The 21,081-nt window shown below is 42.0% G+C and overlaps 1 protein-coding gene across 1 annotated transcript in view; it reads left to right on the forward strand.

Moving 5' to 3' along the window:
- Window positions 1-21,081, forward strand: part of PKHD1 (PKHD1 ciliary IPT domain containing fibrocystin/polyductin) — a 242,386-nt gene that overhangs the window by 125,125 nt on the left and 96,180 nt on the right. The window contains exons 48-51 of the mRNA XM_090136629.1: window positions 8,334-8,511; window positions 8,976-9,171; window positions 17,557-17,622; window positions 19,715-19,834. Coding sequence (XP_089992755.1) covers window positions 8,334-8,511; window positions 8,976-9,171; window positions 17,557-17,622; window positions 19,715-19,834 — 560 coding nt within the window. The remainder of the gene's footprint in view (window positions 1-8,333; window positions 8,512-8,975; window positions 9,172-17,556; window positions 17,623-19,714; window positions 19,835-21,081) is intronic.

The following is a 21,081-nucleotide window of genomic DNA, read 5'->3' on the forward strand; positions in this document are numbered from 1 at the left end:
AATTTAATTAGAATCTAAGTCATGGTCTGAGAGTGTTTCCTCTTATGCTCACTGTGAGAGATTTCCCCCCAAATTCCCAAAGAATGGGTGGTCATGAATAGATTGTTTTTTCACATCTTCAGCAGAATATTTCTGGCATCGTATTTCATTTCTGTGTTAGTTTCATGAAATATTGGGTTTGTGTATTGTATTTTCTACTAAAACTAGATTCAGTGTTTTATTATTTCACAGTCCCATCTCTCATACAATAAGCATATGGCATGGAACATAGAATAACTTCATGAGATATTTAGTTAAAAGAAAACTTTCTGTCATTCTGTTGTAGCCATGTCTTTCTTACCTACCTCAAAAGGTCTTTTTGGTCTTTCATTTTGCTTTTCTTTGTTTCTGTGAGGTAAATGTAGACAATTCACATCAGCAAACCTTTTATTAAGACTGACCCAAATGACAGCATAAGCATTTTTTTTTCTATATGATTATAGATTGCCATCAATATTATGGCATCAGAAAGTGGTAGAAGGGAGATAGGAAACTCAAGAGTCAGCTTTTGTAATTGTGAGAGACAGAGCTTTCTTGGCAACTAGATAATTGCTCATCTGAAGTGGATGACATTCTAGTTCCTGCTTGATTGTGATAACACCTCTGTTTATACACTGAAATAAAAATAACATTTTTTTTGTCTTAGTAAACGATTGTGGAACCCAAAGCATAAACGAATGAATCACTTTACAGATGAGAGCAACTGCAGTAAAACAGTGATGTAGCTCCCAGAGCTCATTCAGCACTCAAATATTACTAGAATGATTTGGCAGGTGAGCCAAAAACTCAGTATGAGCAAATTCAAATTGAGTCAGACGTATAAACCTAGATGTCATCCTGAAGTACATGTGGTCACCATGTGGGCACTAATGTGTCCTAGTACAGGTAATTCCTCCTTGCATCAAAAGGTAGTTAAGGAGCAAATGTAAATACGGGTTTGAGTCCTGATCTACATTTCATCTTCCCTGTACATTTCTTGAAAGTTTTGGGTAAATCATATCAAGGGAATCAGGCACATCTCAGCCAACCTTTCTTTCCTTTTGTAATTATTCATGTACATGAGCTGAGAGTCAACCTAAGTCAAAGATAATCAGCAGTCTCAGAAGCAGAGATCAGCATTCAGCCTGGGAGACAGAGCATCCTGTCTGTGCTGCTTCCAGATCCTCTTTCCTGAGCAGCTCTTACCAGCCAAGTCACTGTCATGTTGAGGTGACTGTATGAACACAAACAGCAGCTGTTGTGAGCAGTGAGTCAGGGATGCCTTGCTCCAAAAAGGAGTTGGTGGAGAAGCAAGGTGGAAAGTGAAAGGAGCTGGAGGGTCTGAAGGATGCAGGTCAGTTAGTAAACTATGACATGACTAGGGAAGGGAAGGGAAGGAAAAGGGAAAGAAAGGGAAAGGGAATGGTGAATTTTGTCCAGTTGTATTTGAAGAGTGTTTGCAATAAAAAGGGAATTGTTTGGGATTAGTATACCAAAACATGACTGGGAGCAATTGGCAGCAATTGAGCAGACAGAAGAAGAAAGATAGGCTGGTTGACAGGGAGGTTTTACTAACAACGAAGTCTCTTGGACTCATCTCAATAAAAGGATGAAAGTACTGTTGCTTGGATTTCTTTACTTTCTGATGAGCAAAGAATTAAATGTAGCTCTGGAAGTAATCTTTCTGTGGTGCTCTACCAGCCCAGGAGTACATAACCTGTCAAATCTGCAGCTTGCTAGTTCCTGGTTGTGCTTTGTTAGGCTCCTAGTTGTTCCTCACCATCTGTGCTGAGTCCCTGCAGCTGGGAAGATGAGGGGCTGTGAAAACCATGGGTGAAAAATGGGATGTGAACCTCTAAGTCCAGGCTTTAAGATTGGGAAGCACATTTGCAGACTATCAGACTGAAGTGTCAACGTAACAGCATCCTCACTTTGATATGAACTCACTCTGAACAAGGAGATTATTTCAGGCAGTAGTAAATAATTGCTCGGTAGCCCTCTCTTGGTGCAGGTCTCTGTGCTCCTGAATAAAAAGTGTGAGGAGCATGGTGTGTTTATTTGCTTTCCCTGAGGACTGGACTCCAGATCCAAAAATCTTAAAGTCTGAGGGAGGATTTTGCAAGAGAATTCTTGGTATGGCAAGATGGTTGGTCAGAGAACCAAACAGTATCTGATGGTCCTGTTTGGGAAGGAGTTTGGATGGACCAGATGACCCCTCGGGATTCATCCCAAGTTCAACCATTCTGTGATTTACTCACAGAGGAGGGAGACAGCTTGGTACAGCGTAGTTACCATTATCTCAGCAGCCTCAGGCTCATTTCCTGACTTTGAGGACAACCAGCAATGCCTATCCACAGCTGTCTTATGTACCTTCTTAGCCGTCAGAAGATCAGGGAAGCTGTATCAGTGCTACCTTTTAGGACAGTTCCCATTTGGGATTTGTCCAGGAGAGGATTGGTTGACACGAGCCCAAAGCACATCCAGTTACAATCTGGCCAACTGAATGTAAACACCCAACTGTCTATCTGTTACTCTGTTTAATTTACCAGGGTACAATAGCATACTGGCACCATCTTTTCTACAGAATGTGTCTGAAAAATGTCTGAGTTTTTTACTTTGCTTTATTTTTTGAGGAAAACCTTGGGAACCCATTTTTGTTGTTACAGAAAACAAGAATGTTAAGCAGTTATTGACTCCCTGTCTTGAATTTCTTCACTCAACAACTTCCAGAGCAACAGGAATCCATTCCCAAATCTGCATTGCTGTAACAATGCCTTCTCCACGAAGTCCAGTTGAAAGTTAAACTAATGTGTCACTTAAACACTCTTTAAGGAGGGATTTTATGTCTTTTAAAAATGTAATTGAAGCTTATAAAAGTCTTTATAAATTTATATGTGGGAAAGTTATTGAGTAATCTGAAGAACAGCTTATGCCATGGCACAGTGCAGCGTGGCTGCAGGCTAGATACGGCTGCTCCAAATGCCACCGCTACCCATATTATAGAGAAAATATGAGTCTCTATTAATATTAAAACAAATTTTCATTAAAAAATTGTCATAACATGATTAAGTGACTTTAAAAGTTTCTTCACATTATGCATAATTTTTACAAGAGGAGTGCATTAGAATAATCGGCAGCCAGGCAGCACCTCGTGGCCAAGGGGACTCCAAACACTGCAACCTCGTGTACCAGGAGGAAGTTTGCCTCTTGTTCCCTTTCACTGGCTTTTCCCTCCTCCCTGCAGAAAGCTGGGTCTTGCTCAGCACCAGGCATGTCGTTTGAGCCTTTTATTGTTTCCCTCTTCTTAGTCTGCTGCAGAGGAAAAGATTAACTTCTTCTTTATAGCCTTAATTCTTAAATCTGGTCTAATATCCTCTCCTGTAGTGCATGCATTCAGTTGCTGCACACCCAGCCGTTGCTGATGGGTTAGAGTGAAAAGAACAGCATACCCCCTACGTCTGGGTCTTTGAGTCTTGAAGAGAGTTCAAGCAGTTACTCTCGTTTTGCTTTTCCTTTGATATTTACTTACTGTGGTGCCTCCAGATGAACACCCGCCTGCTGTGAAACACCCTTACTGTTACTGTTGTTTTTTACTCAATGTGTATGTGCTCAGTTGCTCTCTGGTAGTATAACCTCCCTGCCTACATGATGGGATTCACACACGGGGCAGCACGCGTGCTCACTTGGCCTCATGGAATAGCCTTTCTCAGTGGCATAATATAGAAGCAAATGTTTAAGGGTTGGCTTTTGAGTGTTCAGTCCACAAGCACATCAGCTGAGCTTCAGAGCTTCATCTGTGCCCGCTCACCAAAGAGAGATTTGCTTCCCAGTGCAGGACCTCTTGACATTTGTCTTACACCTTAGAGTATCTGCAAGAGAGCTTTATCCTATATGAGTATGACTTATGAGTATGCAGCTCGTGTCCTTGAGCCCAGCCCTCAGCTTGACTATTGGCTCCAATGTTCCTAGGTGCAGAGGGAGGTATTTAGCATCGAGGCAGAGTTTGGTAGCCCTGTGCTTTCTTTGCCTGCAATGAAAAGCTGTTTGGATGCTTCTTATGGGCTGAATAGATTCAAGCCACGTCTGCCAGCTGGGCACGCTATCATAACCAAAGAATTATTAGTCCAAAAATTGCATTAATTTTTACAGGATTGAGTGGGCAATGAGAGTGCTGCAAAAGCATGCTCTGAGTACATGCATCCAAATGTTGAGATTCGTGTTGGGTGCTTCAGAACTCCACCTGATGTGGGATAAGTGGAGTGACTAAGCTGCCATCTGCAGGTCTTTGCTATGCTTACACTGCAGAGTTGTTTGAGGTGCTTGCTTACCGGCCATATTCCAGCTCAGAATGCATTCCTAATTTTAGTTCTCCTAAAAAAACCAGCCTGTAAATTGTAGAAACTGGTGAACTGATCCTAGAACAGGAATAAGTTAGGAAGACAGAAGCAACTAGCTTGAAAGCTACCTCAAAAGGTGCCCTCTTAGCTTGTTGTTCACAACCCTTCCAGTTGCTGACATCACCTCAATTCTTCTGCACTGCAAAGTCAAAATATCCCATAATAGCCACTCAGGACTGGGAACAACAATCTTGTTCGTTTCCTGAAGATCTCTGCCTACAAAGCTCATTGACTATAAGGATTCACAATACAAGTCAGGCTTGAAACAAGGTATTTCTCGACAGAGATGCATATATTAACTGAAAGCAGATGAAAATTTAGATTCTTGACAATTAAAGTAAAATGAGCTGTTCTTGGGCCTGGCATCAAACATGTAAAGGGTTTGCTGTGTCCATAATTTGGAATTAGCCTCCATTTGGCCAACAATAAATGGGACCGTTGCTATAAACATTTGGCGTCCTGTTTGAAGTGAGATGCTGTATTGTTTCCTGTTTTAGGAAAGGGATAATCATAATGGATTATTACACGAATCTATCAAACAGAAAGCAGTTAGAGCTAAGCACAGCGTCTGCCTTCATACGCACAGATATGGACGCTTAGGATAAGGAAGCTAATGGTAAACATAAACAGGAGAGTTAATATTTGTTCTATTTGATGTTGTTGGTTGGTTTCACAAATCCTTGGAGGGCCACCTATGCTGAACAGTTGTGCACAATGCACTTGAGCCACATTATGTAACAGTTTGTATGATTACCATTGGTAAACTGTTACTCAGACTGTAAAGTCTTATCTAGCAATCCTGCCATATTTCTAGAGAAAATTGCTCCTTAATTGAAACCTGCTTCAATATAAAAATACAGCCTTTTCAATGAGTCATCCTTTTTTTTTTTTTTTTCCTCTTACAGTTTGTAAAGGCTTCCAGCGGTTTAAAGTGAGGGTTAATTTTGCATTAAGACCATTGCCTCCTAGTTTCTTTCAAATAAAGCCAGAGGAAGTTCGGGGGAAGGCTCTTTCCTCTGATAATGAAGCTCTCCATGTTAATGATGCGTGCAGGCTCCCTCAGATCCTCTGAATTAGAAATACTTGTGTGTGTGAGCACTACTCTGCTCCATTAACATTAAGGAGAGGTAGATTGGTGGCTATTTAGGGCACAGTGAAATCACTGGCTATTTAGGGCAAATGGAAATGGTGCTAATTGTGGCTGGTAATTCCATTAGTAAAGCACTTCCATTTTGGTGTCTGTTTGGCAGATAGGTGAAAAAACAAACACAATCCTTTCAAGGGGAATGTAGTGTCAAGCTCATTATTTCCTTGTACGAATGTTCTGTGCAGAATTGCATTTTTCATGTTCCCTCCAATTTTTTTGGTGTGTGTGCTGACTCTGTGTCAGGAGTAGAACGTGAAAAGCGAGAACATGGTGTGCCGTGTCAAGAAAATACCAGATGTTTCAGGCCATGGGATGCCAGGCAGCCTTACTTTCCTGCTCCCTTTCCTTCCAGGTCGTGAACAAACTTCCCAATTAAAGCCTGGGAACCCAGACCACCTTGCTATATGCATGAAAAGTGTTTTCTTGAGAAAAGTGGTTCAAGCAGTCTGATCAGGCTTCTCCAGCAATCATAGAATGGCTTGGGTTGGAAGGGACCCCAAGGATCATCAAGTTCCAGCCCCCCATCAATGAAAAATAAAGAGCAAAATAGCAAGGATTCACATTGCACAGGGGATGTGTCAGATTCTCTGTCTCTTGCTGTGGCACTGTGTACCTTGGTAACTCAATAAGACAATTCTGATGTACAACATAGTTTAATGTTGCACCACACCACGTTTGGCATGCTACTGCTGCTAAGAATGTACTCCTGAATACCTGTGCGGGTGCTGATAACTGTGGCAGTAATGTGCTTGTTGTCATTTACTTGCTTAATTAGCAGCCTAATATCCTGGTCTAGCTAATGCCTATAAGAGGAGGTTTATTAGTAGTACAAAAGCAGTTTAAGCCTTATAAACTCCTTCCAGTCAGTTTCATTGGTCTGCCAATATCTTCTGGTTGAGTGATTCTTTGCTGATTCACACTTCCCCTGTTTCCCACTGCTGTTTCTCAGCTGAATGTTTCCGGGTAATCAGAAAGCCCTTTGCCAACATGACAGGCACCAGGATAGCAAAGCAAACTTGGAAATGATTTTAAAAGAGGAAAAAACCAAAACAATCTGCTGGCAACCCACCTCCAAGCTGCCTGCTATTGTAATTATTGTCCCCTTAGCTGCAAGGAGAGGAGGAACAAAAGAGCCCCCAAAATTACAGATACAGTAAATCGAATTAAGAGATGACATTTGCTTTAGCGTTGTCTGTCTTAAGAAAGAGGCTTGCATCCAGTCTGGAGCACTGAGTAACGTTCCAAGATACCTAGTTTTGGTGTAGCACTCTGAGAATGAGAAATACTCCTTCAGATATGCTAAAAAGACTTATTATTTTTAGCTCAGTTTCAGCTCAAATGCCAAAGCTAAGTGGACTAAAGGTGAAATGGCCAACTTGCCTCGATTCTGCAGCAGCATTTGATTCATTCATAAATCTGCTGCATTCATCTTTATGGCAGAATCATGGCCCCAAGGTACCTTGGCAAGCCAGCAAGGCTTCTCCACAGCTGAGAATGAGATCTGAAGTCCTGGGACATTTATCTCTAGCAATTCCCTATGCATAGAATGTAGAAGAAGCAGGTATGACCTTAGTTCAGTGCCTGAAATTAAGAGGTAAATTCCAGCTACTGTTATGTCACTCTTCCTACATCTTTGTATATCACTTGGACCTGGGTGTTGTGTACTGTTTTGACTGAAACAACGTTTTAGCACCTTCAATCTTGAAGATTAACCATTATTTTTCTGTTGACATTTAATGGAAGTGGCATGATTCTCTTACAGAATAAGCCTGTCCAGGTTGCTTTACGTGTCAGCAGGGCCTTCTGTGATGTCTTCTATGGTATGAAAACACAAAGACATTCTCAGTCTTAATTCCAGAGGTAGAGCAGTAGCACAGTGTAGCTAACCAGAGCATAAATTCAGCTGTAGTTTCCATCAGTTTCAAGAGCTGTTGCAGGAATGCAAGATGTTGAGGACTAGAATGTAGGTCTTGGTATTGAAGCAGTTTCTAATCAGATTATGAATCAAACATGGATATTCAGTGTCTGAACATCAAAAGGGTTAAGTGCCTTTCATCTTTATCATAGAATCATTTAGGTTAGAAGAGACCTTCAAGATCCCCAAGCCCAACCCCAGCCCACCCCACCATGCCCATTGCCCATGTCTCTCAGTGCCACATCCCCACGGTTCTGAAACATCTCCAAGGTGACCCCACCACCTCCCTGGGTAGCTGTGCCACTGCATCACCACTCTTTCTAAGGAGCAGTGTTACCTGATATCCAACCTTGTCCTTTCCTTTGTGTAGTCTGTTGGTTTCAACAGGCCAGTTCCTGACAGCTGAGTGTTCTGTATTTTTAGACATTATGATACACAGCCTAGCATCTTGGGGAAATTAACAGTCTTCCTAGTAGAATGTCAAAAATCAAGGTCAGTTTAGCATAATTTGGAAAAAAAAGTCCATGTGCAGGAAAATGGTGGAGTTTGCCCCTGAAGAGAAAGCACTGTAAAATTTTTGCCATACTCAATGATGGTAGTTACACCCATTCCAGCCTCAATTCATGATATCATTACTACTGTTGATGGATGCTACTATCATTGATACTGCTGATTTTTTTTTCCTCGGAGTAATTCAAGAGTGGAAAGTACTAGTGAAAAACAGAAAGAATGTTCTCATTTGGATGCTGAGAGACAGCATATGCTTACTACAGTATTCAAATAAAAATAAAACTGTAAAGGTTGCAAAATGACAAAGATAAGTAACAAAAAGTGATTATATTCTTTTTTTCTCCAGAAGAGAGGCTCCAGAGATTCCCTACAATTTAACTGTGATTGACAGTAGGAATAAGACAACCACAGTCAATTACGTCCCTGACACTCTCTCAAACTTGCATGGCTGGATGTGTCTGCTCCTGGATAAAGAGACCTACACACTGATATTTGACAGCCCTTTGGTCAGCAAGCAGCTCCAGGTAACACATTTTTTGTAATTTCTAAATTATATTTAGAGGACGTAATCATACGTTCATCTTTCTGGGTGGGCAGAGAGAAAATCTCTTTACATTTATAAGCAGAGCTCAAATGCAGTGACCTAATTCTGAAGTAACCTGGAGTAGGAATAAGGTTTTGGATGTAGTAGATTAAAGTTCAGTGTCGTATGAAGAAATTAACACAATTCATATTATCTTAAAACATCACAGTTTTCTGAAGGTATTATTCCTGTGTATCTTTTAAGGTGACAAAGGGAATTGATTTTTTCTGCATTCATCATCACCTCCTACTTAATTTTACCTACTCAGTTCCAGAGATCTCAATACATATTGCTCAGAAAAGTCTTTTGCCCATGAGGAACACTATCCCCTTTATTCCTCTTATACTACAATATGTAGAACTCTAATCCCAGAGACAGACACGTTTATTTTGGTTCCTCCTCTAGTATTCAGTCACGTTTAGCAACTTCACAACTGGGAATTACTTGCTGGTGGAACACAAGGATCTTCCTGCCCAACTTGACGTTGTGGTGTCCTGTGGGAAGAGAACTGGACAGCCACTCCAATCTCTGCCTTCCTATGGTCATCACAGGAGCTGTGACTGGTATCTCGACAGCACACTGAGGAAGCTAACCTACTTGGGTAAGTATGATGGCAAAGCTGAATCTTTTCAGTTGAAGCCACTGGACACTATGGAGCCTTAGCCATTTGGGTCTAGCAATGGCCTTTCAGTAAGTGAGCAGTCCTTCAATAAGACCAGTGAAATAGGTATGTGCACATCCATCTGATGCCTATTCTATCAACAACTGGAATGTGTCATTAACTGTGCCTGATGTGGCATTAGTTGCATTTCAATTGGTCTTTTGGAGTGGAAAAAGCATTAAATTCCACTAATGATCTCTGGTGACAGCTGGTCCCATATCACACATATCATTTATAAACCATGCACAGTTTATCCAAGATGAGCCCACTGAAGGCAATAGGATTTCACTGTACAAAGCTTTTTCCTGTGATTGTAAACTTTCAAAAGCAACACAGACTTTTATGTATGAGTGTCAGATTTGTACATTGGATCATAAAGTGTGGTGGTCTGTGGTCTCCCCTTTAGAAAGTTCACCTATTTAATGATATTTAATGGAATTGCCAGCATCTTCAAATTTAATGTATTCTTTTATAATGCAAACAGTTTCCATAATTCCTATTCTCAAGTCACTTCTTTTAAAAAGGTCTAAGTTCTGTATGTAGGAGGAAAAATAATGATCGTTACAATCGATAATAGCAGAATCTGGAATCACAAAGGTACTTCAGTGAAGTGGAGTTCACTTCATGAAGCATAGCTTCTTGATCATCATACAAGAAAACTAAAGTTTCAAGATTCTGATTTTCACAGGAACAGAAAATTTTGTCACTGATCTGATGAATTTCTTTTATGAATTGTTCTTGGTTTATACTGTTGAGATGGAATGCAAATGACTTTCTCATGTGGCATCTACAGGGAAACATGGCTGGAATGAAGGCAGATAATCCACTAAGCTTGGTCTTTAGTAGCAATGAAATAATTTAGTTTACATTTCAGGAGACGTGAAGAGGCCAATCCCTTAACATCAGTTTGAAGGCTCACACTAGCTACATCTATCTCTGGTCCTGAGGCCAACTGGCATTGCACAGCTTGTGTCCATACAGCTTGACATTTTCTCTCTTAAAACAGGCTGGATGCACCCAGGCTTCAAATTAGGAAAGATCCCTGTCCTGTGCTAACTCTCAAATCATAATGGTCACCATCTGGGAAAGTGCATTGGTCTGGGCCAAAGCTCTGCCAGGAGCTTGGCCAGCAATATAACCTTATAGAATGTTGGGAGCTAGCTCTGAGACCCATAACTTGGCTTTATTTAGTATACTAGTACAGCTGTTGAGCCTAACTCTGGTCCAAGATCATGTTAGTTATCCACTACAAAACAAACAAACAAACAAACAAAAAGTGTTTTGTTTTAGTTTTGTTTTTAATTGTTCAAGTTTTCTAACAGCACAGATTTGTTCTTTCAAATGTGAAAGTCAAAAATATTCAGTTTGGGTATCTTGAGCTGCACTTTCATAAACAGAGCAGCATGGGAAAGCTCAGAAGATATTTCTTCACCTCTTATAATTGCTGGGGAAAGGGATGGACTTGAGAAGACGAGGAAGAGATGATCAGGCCAGCACATATCACTCTTGCATCTTAGATACATTCTTGTTCCTCATCTGCTTTCCTTTCATTTGGTTCCTATTATATGAAGAGCTCGATGCTATTTCTCATTTTGATATACAGAGAAACAATCAGAATACACCAGGGAAAATTTATGGCAACGCCTAACATGTATAAGTCATGCAGTGAACATTTTCAGCCTTGGCTAGCATTGAGATTAATAATTCAGTGTTGGGTAACTAATACCTAACACTATTGGTAGGGTAAAAGTGTGAAAGAAAGCGGGTGGATTCCTAGCCCTGGTGTGCTGTTTAATTTCTCTCCTAATCTCGTGTGTGCAGGATAAGGGAGAGGATAATTAGCCATCAGAGCAGACTCGTGGCATGTGGCGTTCCAGTCACTCAAGGTCCTTAGATGATGATCAGGCGTCCTTTCAGAGAGGTATGCTCCAGCTCTGGGAGAAGCTATTAGAACTCTCGTGGGCTGGGATTTGTGCTCTATAGGAGGTTGGAGAAGATGGCCACAATAGTCCCTTCTGGCCTTGGTACCCTACGAGGTCCACGCAGTGACTTGGAGAGGACAGCGCTTGGAGGTCTGGCCTTCAGAACGCTTTCCTACCCAACTCTGCGAGCTGTTTTTATTTTTTTAGTTACATTTAACTATATGAAATAATTGGCCAGCTAATTAATCCCGTTTACAAGCTTTGTCGGATTCTTCAGCTGTCAGTCATGCCCGAGCCTGGCGTTTAGTCTCAGCTCCCTCCTTCATGTGACTTGGTCTCCATGGCTACAGGCTGCATCTGCTGACACCCCACTCTCTATTTACTGCTTAATTAAGAATTTCACGCTCAGCCCTTATCTGCTGCTAAGAACAAGAACACACTGTTAAGAAACTCCAAATTTAGGCAGCAGCACAAGGAAAGCATTTCTTGTAGCCCTGCCTGTGTGGAGCCTCTTTAACTACCCTCTTGGCAACCGCGCTGCCACCCTTCAATCAAAAATCATTAAATGGGGCAGAGATAATGAGCATGTAGCATATCAAAAGGAGGATGTTTGCTCGGGCTAAGGAGGAAAAGCTGTAAGGGCCCATAAGCAGCCGCCACTTCAAAGGGAGCAGGGGCTGATAAAGAGTCATTTGTTCCTGTTTGACTTATGTAAAAGGTCTGGTATGTTGGAGGCCCGTCTCGCAGACGCGGGTCCCCCCTCTCGGTGCTCGTGTGTCAGCAGCCGGGCAGCTGGGCCCAAACGCCATCAGCCCAAGCATATAATCACCCGACCCCGCGCCCACAATGGGCACTTGTAGGGGGTGGACGGGGGACAATGGGGACACAATTATTGCAGCTGCTTTGGGAGGGCCATCATTCTTCCTGCAGAACGGCGTAGGGCCAGGCGGGGCGGAGGGGAGAGCTCTGGCGTATTATTCATACTCTGACTTTGGGAAGCACATCGCCGCACCGGTGGGGTTTCGACAGCTGCTTGTGTCCCGCTTCGTCCTAATAATTGTACATTCTGTCAGGGGTCAGCTTACTTTTGACCCTCTGCCTTTGTGCCCGCTGGGACGCCTTTTAGGGAAAACGGCGGGGAAGTGGCAGGGCTGCGTTACATCCAAAATGAACGTCAGTAAATACGGATCAGATGCCAGCTCATTCATGGGCAGGCTCCCGAATTCACACAAGGGGGAGGAAAAAAAAAAAAAAGGAGGAGAAGGGGAGGGAAGACCCTATGGAGGAGGAGATATTGTTATTCAAATGAAGAGGGCAGCTGAGCAAGGCCACCTTGGCTCATGGATGACTTGGGCGTTGTGCACGCCTCCCCTGTCCAAAATTGCCCAGTGACATGCAAGTGTTTCTCTATGGGGAAGAAAAAAAAAAAGCTTGATACAAAAGGCAAGAAAACGTACCGTATGGAGGGGATTAAAGGAGTTAAGTTGACTTCATGCGTTGCTTGCTCACACTTTTGTAAATGAGACGCAGGCGTGGGACCATACAGGGGGTGCTGAATGGGGAGAAATCATTGTGATGGGGAGCATTGCTGTGATGTGGGGCACCTGTGCTGAGATCCTGCTAACAAAGGTGCTTGCTGCTACCTACATATGTCACCTCTGTTTACCAGTCCCTTTAAAAATGATCTTTTCAAACCAAGGAGAAAAATTGGCATTCAAAGAGGGAGAGCTCCAATTCCCTGCTAGTGCTAAATGAGGGAAGTGAGGACTCAGACCATCTTGGTTTGAAGAATCTAGGGAGAATCTAGTCTCTTTAGCACCATCAGCTTTGCTCTGACGCTTCTTAGTCTTTGTAGCATCACCTTTTGTTTCTCTGGGGCACCCCATGTTGTTAGAGAGGTGCTCCCCAGTGATGGTCTTTGAATTGATGTGTGGTTTCCCTTTGGGGCAGAGGAGGTTTAGGTTAGATAGTAGGAGGAAGTTTTTCCCCCAGAGGGTGGTGAGGCACTGGAACAGGTTGCCCAAGGAGGTTGTGGATGCCCCATCCCTGCAGGCATTCAAGGCCAGGCTGGATGTGGCTCTGGGCAGCCTGGGCTGCTGGTTGGTGACCTGCACATAGCAGGGGGTTGGAACTGGATGAGCACTGTGGGCCTTTGCAACCCAGGCCATTCTATGATTCTGTGATTCCCAAACGCTGTTTCAGGAGGGCGGTCTTCATGTGGAGTGACCACATTGTACCAAAAAAACCCTTCTTGTAACAGGAGAGGTGGAAAGAAACATCACACTGTGGGACATCTGGGATATTTTTAGAAGAAATGTCCTGTGTAAATGACAATAATAACATTATGAGCTTTTTAAGTCTGTTACAAATACGAGCATATGGTACCACAGCGTGGGATTGCTCCTTGGTTAAGGTCTCTGGGCAATACTGGAATTGGCTGCAAACCAGAGAGATGTTGCTTCCTTTTTGTTCACTTTTGAAGAGTTTAAACCATTTTCTTTTGGAATAAAACAAAGCATTGGCTTCCTCCATCTCTCCATCCCACATGGCTTTTTTTTGTTCTCTGAAATGGAAGCGCTTGTCACGAGCAATATTGTGAACATCTCTGGAAGGATTATCAAACTTTTTCTTGACCCCAAATGCATTTTTTCCTTAGATGCAGCTTTTACGGAGACAGGTCACCCTGCTGACTTTGCTCAGGCTGCTCATGTGTGAGTTGTTAAGAGGGCCCGAGGCCTGATCTCGTGTTACTGCTGTGTCAGAAGCAGGTCTGCAGTTTCCGTGGTTGTTCAAAAAAAGATATAATTTGATTACACTTATTGTCTTTCTGAATTCCTAGAGAATGATCTCACTTCCAGTTTGCTCCACTGTAGGGTTGTTGTAGTTGCTTCGTGTAGGAGAAAAACAGGCCCCTAAGACAGTTTGGTTCTAATATTAAAATACAGAGAATAAATGTATTTTTTCTTCAGCCTTATTGCTCAGGGACAAAGGGGAATCCTAGGTGAAAGGCTTGAAAATTGCATTAATATTTCTTTGAAGGCACTGGTATCCATCCTGATAAAATTCACCCCACATCCATTGTTTTGGATGGTCAGTTGGAGAAATGAGATAAAGAAATGCTTCCATCATCCTTTCAGCAATGGCCTTGTGAGTATGTGATGTCTGTAGCAGGAATTACATGGCTTCATCTCCATCACTAATCTACTGCAAGCAGGAATCAGTCTCTACTTGCCCAGATACTTTTTTACATCATTTCTTAGTGCTGTATCCCCAGGATACCATATTTCTGGGCACCTCCTCAAATGGTCCCAAGCAGAGGAGGGGCAAAAAATCCTATCGCAGGTTCTCCAGCTTCTAGAGGTGTGTCGTACCATGTTGTTGATTGTGGTGTCTAAAAGTTTTGATTTCCCTGTGATATATGTTAGCCCAATTGATGTTAAATAGCACAGCGGTGCTTGTTATTTGTTAGTCAGGCTATTGGAGCCATTTATCCTGGTTTCAGCCCTTCCTAATATCCACAGGCAAAATTCCCTGTCACTGCAAAGCTGATAAAAGACCAGGTTGCTCCTCCTTCACGTTCACTCAAGGAGCCCTAAACCAGAAAAAAGTTAGTCAGGAAGGCCTATATTTATGATTCACAGCCCAAGCATCCAGGAAGAGCTGTAATAAGGCAGAAAATTGATGAGGCTTATAAAGGTTTTATACAACTAAACCCTGGAGCCTTATAACTGCATTTTGTGAAGAGACACCTTAATTCAATGTTTACTAATGACGTCCTTTGCTTGTATTGCCTATATCTCTTCCTGTCCTGTACAGAAACAATGATTACTCGATAGCAAAGCAACCAGGAGAACTATGTCACCATGGTCTTGATGATTCTCAGGGCCTGTAACCTGCTTTGATTGCTTTTCAGGCAACGGAATGCGACAGGATCATGCTTGTTGCACTTCATCCTGAATCAACATTAATAATTGTGATAGCAGCTGGGCTGGGGAGAATTCAGCCCCACATTCCCGCACTGATGTGGAGGGTATAGAGGGCCTATAATGGTTTGAGTTGTCATGCAATGTGGTTGGGTGACACCTCAAAAGTGAGAAGTTTTTGTTCTTTTCTCAGAAAATGGCTGCACCTAGTAAATCCTTAACAGGTCCTTTTGTCGCCGGGTACAGGATCTGAACCCCTGTATGAGATCTGTGTAGAATATTGAGCAGATTTTTTGTCCCCTGGGGATTTAATTAGGAGAACAGCTTTTCTCTGAACAATAAAAACATCTCTGATTAGACAATTGCACTGTAATGTTGGAAAAGTCAAGCAAAACCTATTCATCAAGAAAAAGGATAGTGTCAGGCTTGGTTCTCTCACTTGTCCTAACACTGCTGTGAATTGATGTAACACCTTTGGCTCCAGATTTGCTCTCCTAAAAGTGAGAGGAGAAGGAAGGACATCTTAAGGAGGATCAAAAATGGCCCTCCAAGGCAGTCAGTAGTTTCTTAGTAGCCTCCCAATCAGACTGTGGCTCTGAAGGTGTGATTTTCTTTCCCTTGCTAGCCTGTGTAGCCTAGAGGAGGAGCTCTGCCAGGGAGATTAATTTCTCCCGATACAGGTATCTTACATGAGTTTTCTAAGCCTACCCTGCTTATCCTTTATTGTCTACAGAGAGAGAAAGGTCTCTCACTACAGCATATCTCATCCCTAAGGAGTATGATAAATAACATGGATGGATATTTCTTTTGAGATACCCCCAGTGACACCATGAGGGTCCAAGCTAACTGGTCATCATTTCAAATTAGGTGAGATGTATGCCCTCTGCAAGGATTAGTGTTGGAGGAGGGAAGTGCCCATAGAAGAGTCTAAAAGCCAGATTAACTGTATGCCAAAGACTTTTAATGAGTATTTGATCCAGCAGGTGGCAACCCTGCCCATGGCAGGGGGTTTGGAACTAGATGATCATTAAGGTCCTTTCCAACCCAACTCATTCCATGGTTCTATATTCCTATGACCTTCATGTCGTTTTTCACCTTGTGGCCACCTGAGGACGTGGTGTTGTTCATTTTGAGCATCGTGTGATGGTTTGGGGTGGATTGGCTTGAGTGAACATGAGTTAGACCACAGCTATCACTGGGAGAGAAGGTGTCGGCGAGGAACAGGGCTAAGGTACCCGATTACTAATTAATCAGATATGAGAAAAACCTCATGGAATCAGTTTCTATTTAATTATGGAAGCCTCATTTGGCATAGGAGCATATGCTGCTAACTCAATCGAGTGCTTTCAACTGACATCAAATAGTAATTATCGGAAAGAATCAAGTTTTTTGATTATTCATACTAATTTATTGAACACTTAAAATTAATGAACCTCAGTTATTTTAAATTTGCTCAGCTGCACTGGGAGAAAAAGAGGGAGGTAGGGAAGGGTGATTCTCACAATTTAAAAGTACAGAGACTTGTTTAAAGATAAAATAAGTAAATTACAATACGGCATGAAATCCCTTCGGTGGGCTGATACGTGTGTAGGAAAGTTGTGACAGAACTGAGGAAAGTTCTGACAATGGCTTTATTTATACAATTCTTCTACCCCCCAAAATTCTTCCAATGGCATTTTAGGGTCACCAGAAGGGGTTGGGCAGCGTAAAGGAGATTTATCTGTTTGGCAGAGTGTTTCTATTTTAACCTACGATTGTTCCAGTCTGGTGACTGAAAGGAAGTGCCTTTATATGCCGCTGGAGATGAAGAAGAGGTAGCCTTTCTGCTGGCTCTGAAGCAGTTTTCTTCTGCTCCTCTTAGCTTGCTTTGCATTATCCTGACCCCTCTCCTGCTGACAATATACTGGCAAAAAGGTTACAACTGTGATAATTGCTTCTGACCTCTTTTCACAGTACAGAACACAGGGTCCCTGTCTTCAGTCTATAAAGTCTGACTAATTAAAGCATCTCTTTTAGATACCAGATTTGGTGGGGGGAGGAATCAAAACCAAACTACAAAACAAAAGCTGTAATTTGTTGCTCGATCCAGTTAATACATTATGCATTCAATGGTGTAATATTGCTTGTGTTAGTGGAACTGCTGTGGATTTATAGTGGGATAAATGAGATTCATGTTCCAGCCCAGAATTTCTGATTGTTGAATGTTTTCTTTTAGCTCTTTCTAATGAGTTGTCTTGAGACCCTTAGTATCTGCAAATTAAAATGTATTTGTTTACTCCCTTCTCAAAATACAAAAAAAAAAAAAAAAGACAAAAATGAGTTGGAAAAAACACATAGTCGTTCCTAAAAAATCTTGTCGTTAGAAATGTAAAATGTTGTCTGAAAGCCATGTGTAGCAATTCTCTCGCTGTGAATTTTTGTTGCTGATTTGGTTAATTCTTAAGGCCGTGCCATAACTCCCTACGATTCTCTGTGTTCAGTCACAGGAGCTGACTTAATTCAGTTTGAGCTGCAGGAGAAGGAAGGAGCCCCTTCACCTACATCAGGTGCGTGAGTCTCTGTCAGGAAGGTTCGGTCTGGGAGTCACACCATTTCCTTTTTACTACTTGTTCAGAACTATATTGCTGCATTTCACTTCAGTGTTTTGTACATCTATCAACCCAACAGGGGCTCTTGGCATTCATTTAAGCATTTCATTGAGCCGTATCTACCATCGCTCGTGATAAATGTGTGATTCCACATTATAAAAGACCATAAACTTTTGTTAAGAAATGCCACAGAAGATCAGGAAGGTCATGGGGAATGTAAGAGTACAGTGTATTTTAGTGCTCTGCAGTCATCTTAGTGTAATAGCCTGACATTACTGCACAGTTACACACCGAGTCAGACAGCACAATACACTGGAGATGGGGGAGACCTCCAAAACTGGATCTGAGTTTCATAGCCGCCCTGCTGTTTATTATCAACAATAATCATTTAGGTAGCAATAGGGCTTAGGTATTTTTTACAGAGCATTTTCCCCCTGAACAGATAAGTAAAGGAATACCCAGCCTCGAAGAGCTGATCCTGAGCTTCATTTCACTGTATGCTGGCAACAGAGTTTTTTCTTCTCCACAGTGCTCTTGATTGGTTTCTAGTCCACTGCATGTAGGCATGAGTTTGCCCCTGTGTTTTCAGTGATGCCTGGTGAAGCTCCCCTCATAAAAAAATACCAGTTTCAGTCAGAGGTAGGTGCTTGCACAGGCCTCCAGAGGGAGGCCCAGTCTGCATTAGCTGGGACATGAGAAACCATGTGTGTGCAGGACTTCCCTGAAGGCTTTCCTTCCTCTGCTGATGGCACAGCAAGCTTAAGCAATTAATTTGTAAGACCGGCTCATTAGCTGTCTAAAATGCAAGCACAAGTACCTACACTTTGTCACTTTGTGAATTTTATTTCTCCCGATGTTTTCCTGATGCTGCCGAGACTCAAAAGTTTCCTTTTGGATTAAGCTGAACATTAAAAATAAAACTTTGTAGGAGTTGCTACACGTCCCATTTAAGCTGGTGTTTCACCACAGGTCTTCGCGACCACATGCACAGCATTGCTTTTCTATGGGCTAAAAATCTAGTGAGAGTTAATTACTCATTGTTAAAAAAACTTTCATAATTCAGCATACTCCAGGAATTCAATGTGTTTTCTAGAACACTGGTGAAGAAAAATGTGTGAGAAGAGTTGACACTTTTTTGGTAGAGTTATTTACTATTATGTCCTCTAGTATTGCCACAAAAGAAGAGGTGACTGGCTTGTATCTTCGCTTATTCATTTTAACTTTGTGTTCAGAGTGCTCAGAGCCTTGGATGATGTAAGTAAAAATAATCATAGAATCATAGAATCACCAAGGTTGGAAAAGACCTCTAATTAATCCACCTGTCCACCTACCACCAGTATTTCCCCACTAAACCATGTCCCTTAGTACAACTTCTAAAAGTTTCTTGAACACCTCCAGGGACAGTGATTCAACCTCCATCCTGGACAGCCTGTTCCAGTACCTAAACACTCTTTTGGAGAAGAAATGTTTCGTAATGTGCAACCTGAACACCCCCTGATGCAACTTGTGGCCATTCCCTCTCATTCAATCACTAGTTTCGTGGCAGAAGAAGCCATTCCCACACAACATTCTCACCACAACCTTCTTTTAGGTAGTTGTAGAGAGCTATAAGGTCTCCCCTGAGCCTCCTTCTCTTCTCCAGACTGAACCATCCCAGTTCCCTCAGCTGCTCCTCATAACGCTTGTACTTGAGACTCCTCACCATGAAGTTGTTGTTTGTGATGCATATTCACAAATCGTAAGCTAGGTGTGATGAAAAACCTCAAAATTTGCTTTGCTTTTCCTGGATCCCAAAGAATTTGAAATTGTTTTTCAGCTATCTTCCTGAACTTTAACTCCAAAAACACAGTTTTGGGAGAGAGATTTTTTTTTTTCTCCTATTGGCAACTTCCTTTAGGAATGGAAGGTAACATACAGCAGTTAGTGTTGCTTCATCATTGACAAAGGGAGGAGAGGATGGTAATGCCACAGATGCTTAACTATCTCAGAAATGATAATGCTCTCAGCTACTGAAAACAATAACTCTCTCTTTACACGTCCTATTTTGTAGATCCTTCTGATTCTGTTTTGAAATGGTCGCACCCAGAGACATGGAAGGATGTGGAAAAAGGTTGGGGTGGATTCAACTGCAGCATCCCAGGTCCAGGAGAAGATGTCATCATCTTACCCAGTAAGGACGGAAATTACGGTGTTTAATTTCTGTAATGGTGCTTAGATCTCTCTACGTTAATACAGATACAGGGTGTTTTCTTTGTCACCAATGTCTACTCTAGTGTATGCAGGACCTGATCATGTTGGTCTCTTGACTACAGTAACAAGTGTGATTTTTGGAACAGAATAATATTTTCTGTTTACACATGCACGTAAACAGACAAAGTGTTACTCATGCTGATGTTCAGGCTTAAATATATTCAGGGACTTTATTTTAGGAGCAGAATCATGGGTCGTAAAGGTCTCATCTCTTGGCCTACCTCTCTGTGTTTTGTGTGGGGAGGACATTTCACTTTTCCACAGTTGTGCCACCTTCCATATTGTTCTCCTATTGCAATTCTTGGTATCAGTGACAACCTCTCAGTCTATTTGCCATGAGTGCCTCCCAGATGTTTCAGTATCCGTCTGTATTTCAGCCTCAAACTTTCAGCCTTAAACTATGTTTAAATACTGACTCAGTTTACAGTTTTATTGCATGAATGCCCTTCTGTATTCTAGCAAAGATATGATGGAGCTTGCAGCAACATTTGGAGGAGAAAACTTGTGATAACCTTTTTACATAAAAGCTGACCCTGATCTGATCAGGAAGTTAGACTAGATGAGCATTTGAGGTTCCTTTCAGATTGAATTATCTTATGATCCTCCGAGTGCTGTGAACCTGACATACTCTGGGATCTGGTGCTTCTCCTCATTTCTGTGAAACTTTGTAAGTCTGTGTGCCTACAACAGTTCCACATCTGGAAATAGAGGTAATGCTGCTTCTTGTCTCTTACTCTTCCATGCGTTTCTGGCATATGAAATCAATGTGGAAAAAAGTTTCTGTTGTGTGCTGGCATTTTGGTGTGGAGTGTAAATAGCAGTTTGAACTTAATTATGTATCATTAAAAATATGTTGTCAGTGTACTAAAAAACAGGCTAACAGCCTTTAGACTTGTGTGTCTGGGAACTCAGTGCTGGGAAAACTGGGAGGGAAGAGAAGAGGTCTCAATGTAGTCAGTTTAGAGTTTCTCATTTGCTGAGACAGTCGGAAAGTCTGAAAAGACAGACAGAAGGTCTGCTGATCTTTCCTTATACTGCAAGGTCAAGGTTGCAGACCATCTCTGAGCAACTATCTGTCCTTTAGAGCAGGAAGTTCTTTGAAGAGATCGTCCAGATACAAGGATGATTGACAATATCAGTGGTCACAAGTTGTGCCAGATGAGGTTT

The sequence above is a fragment of the Phasianus colchicus genome, chromosome 2, assembly GCF_987193195.1.
Source record: "Phasianus colchicus chromosome 2, bPhaCol1.hap1.1, whole genome shotgun sequence".
Lineage (NCBI taxonomy): Eukaryota > Metazoa > Chordata > Aves > Galliformes > Phasianidae > Phasianus > Phasianus colchicus.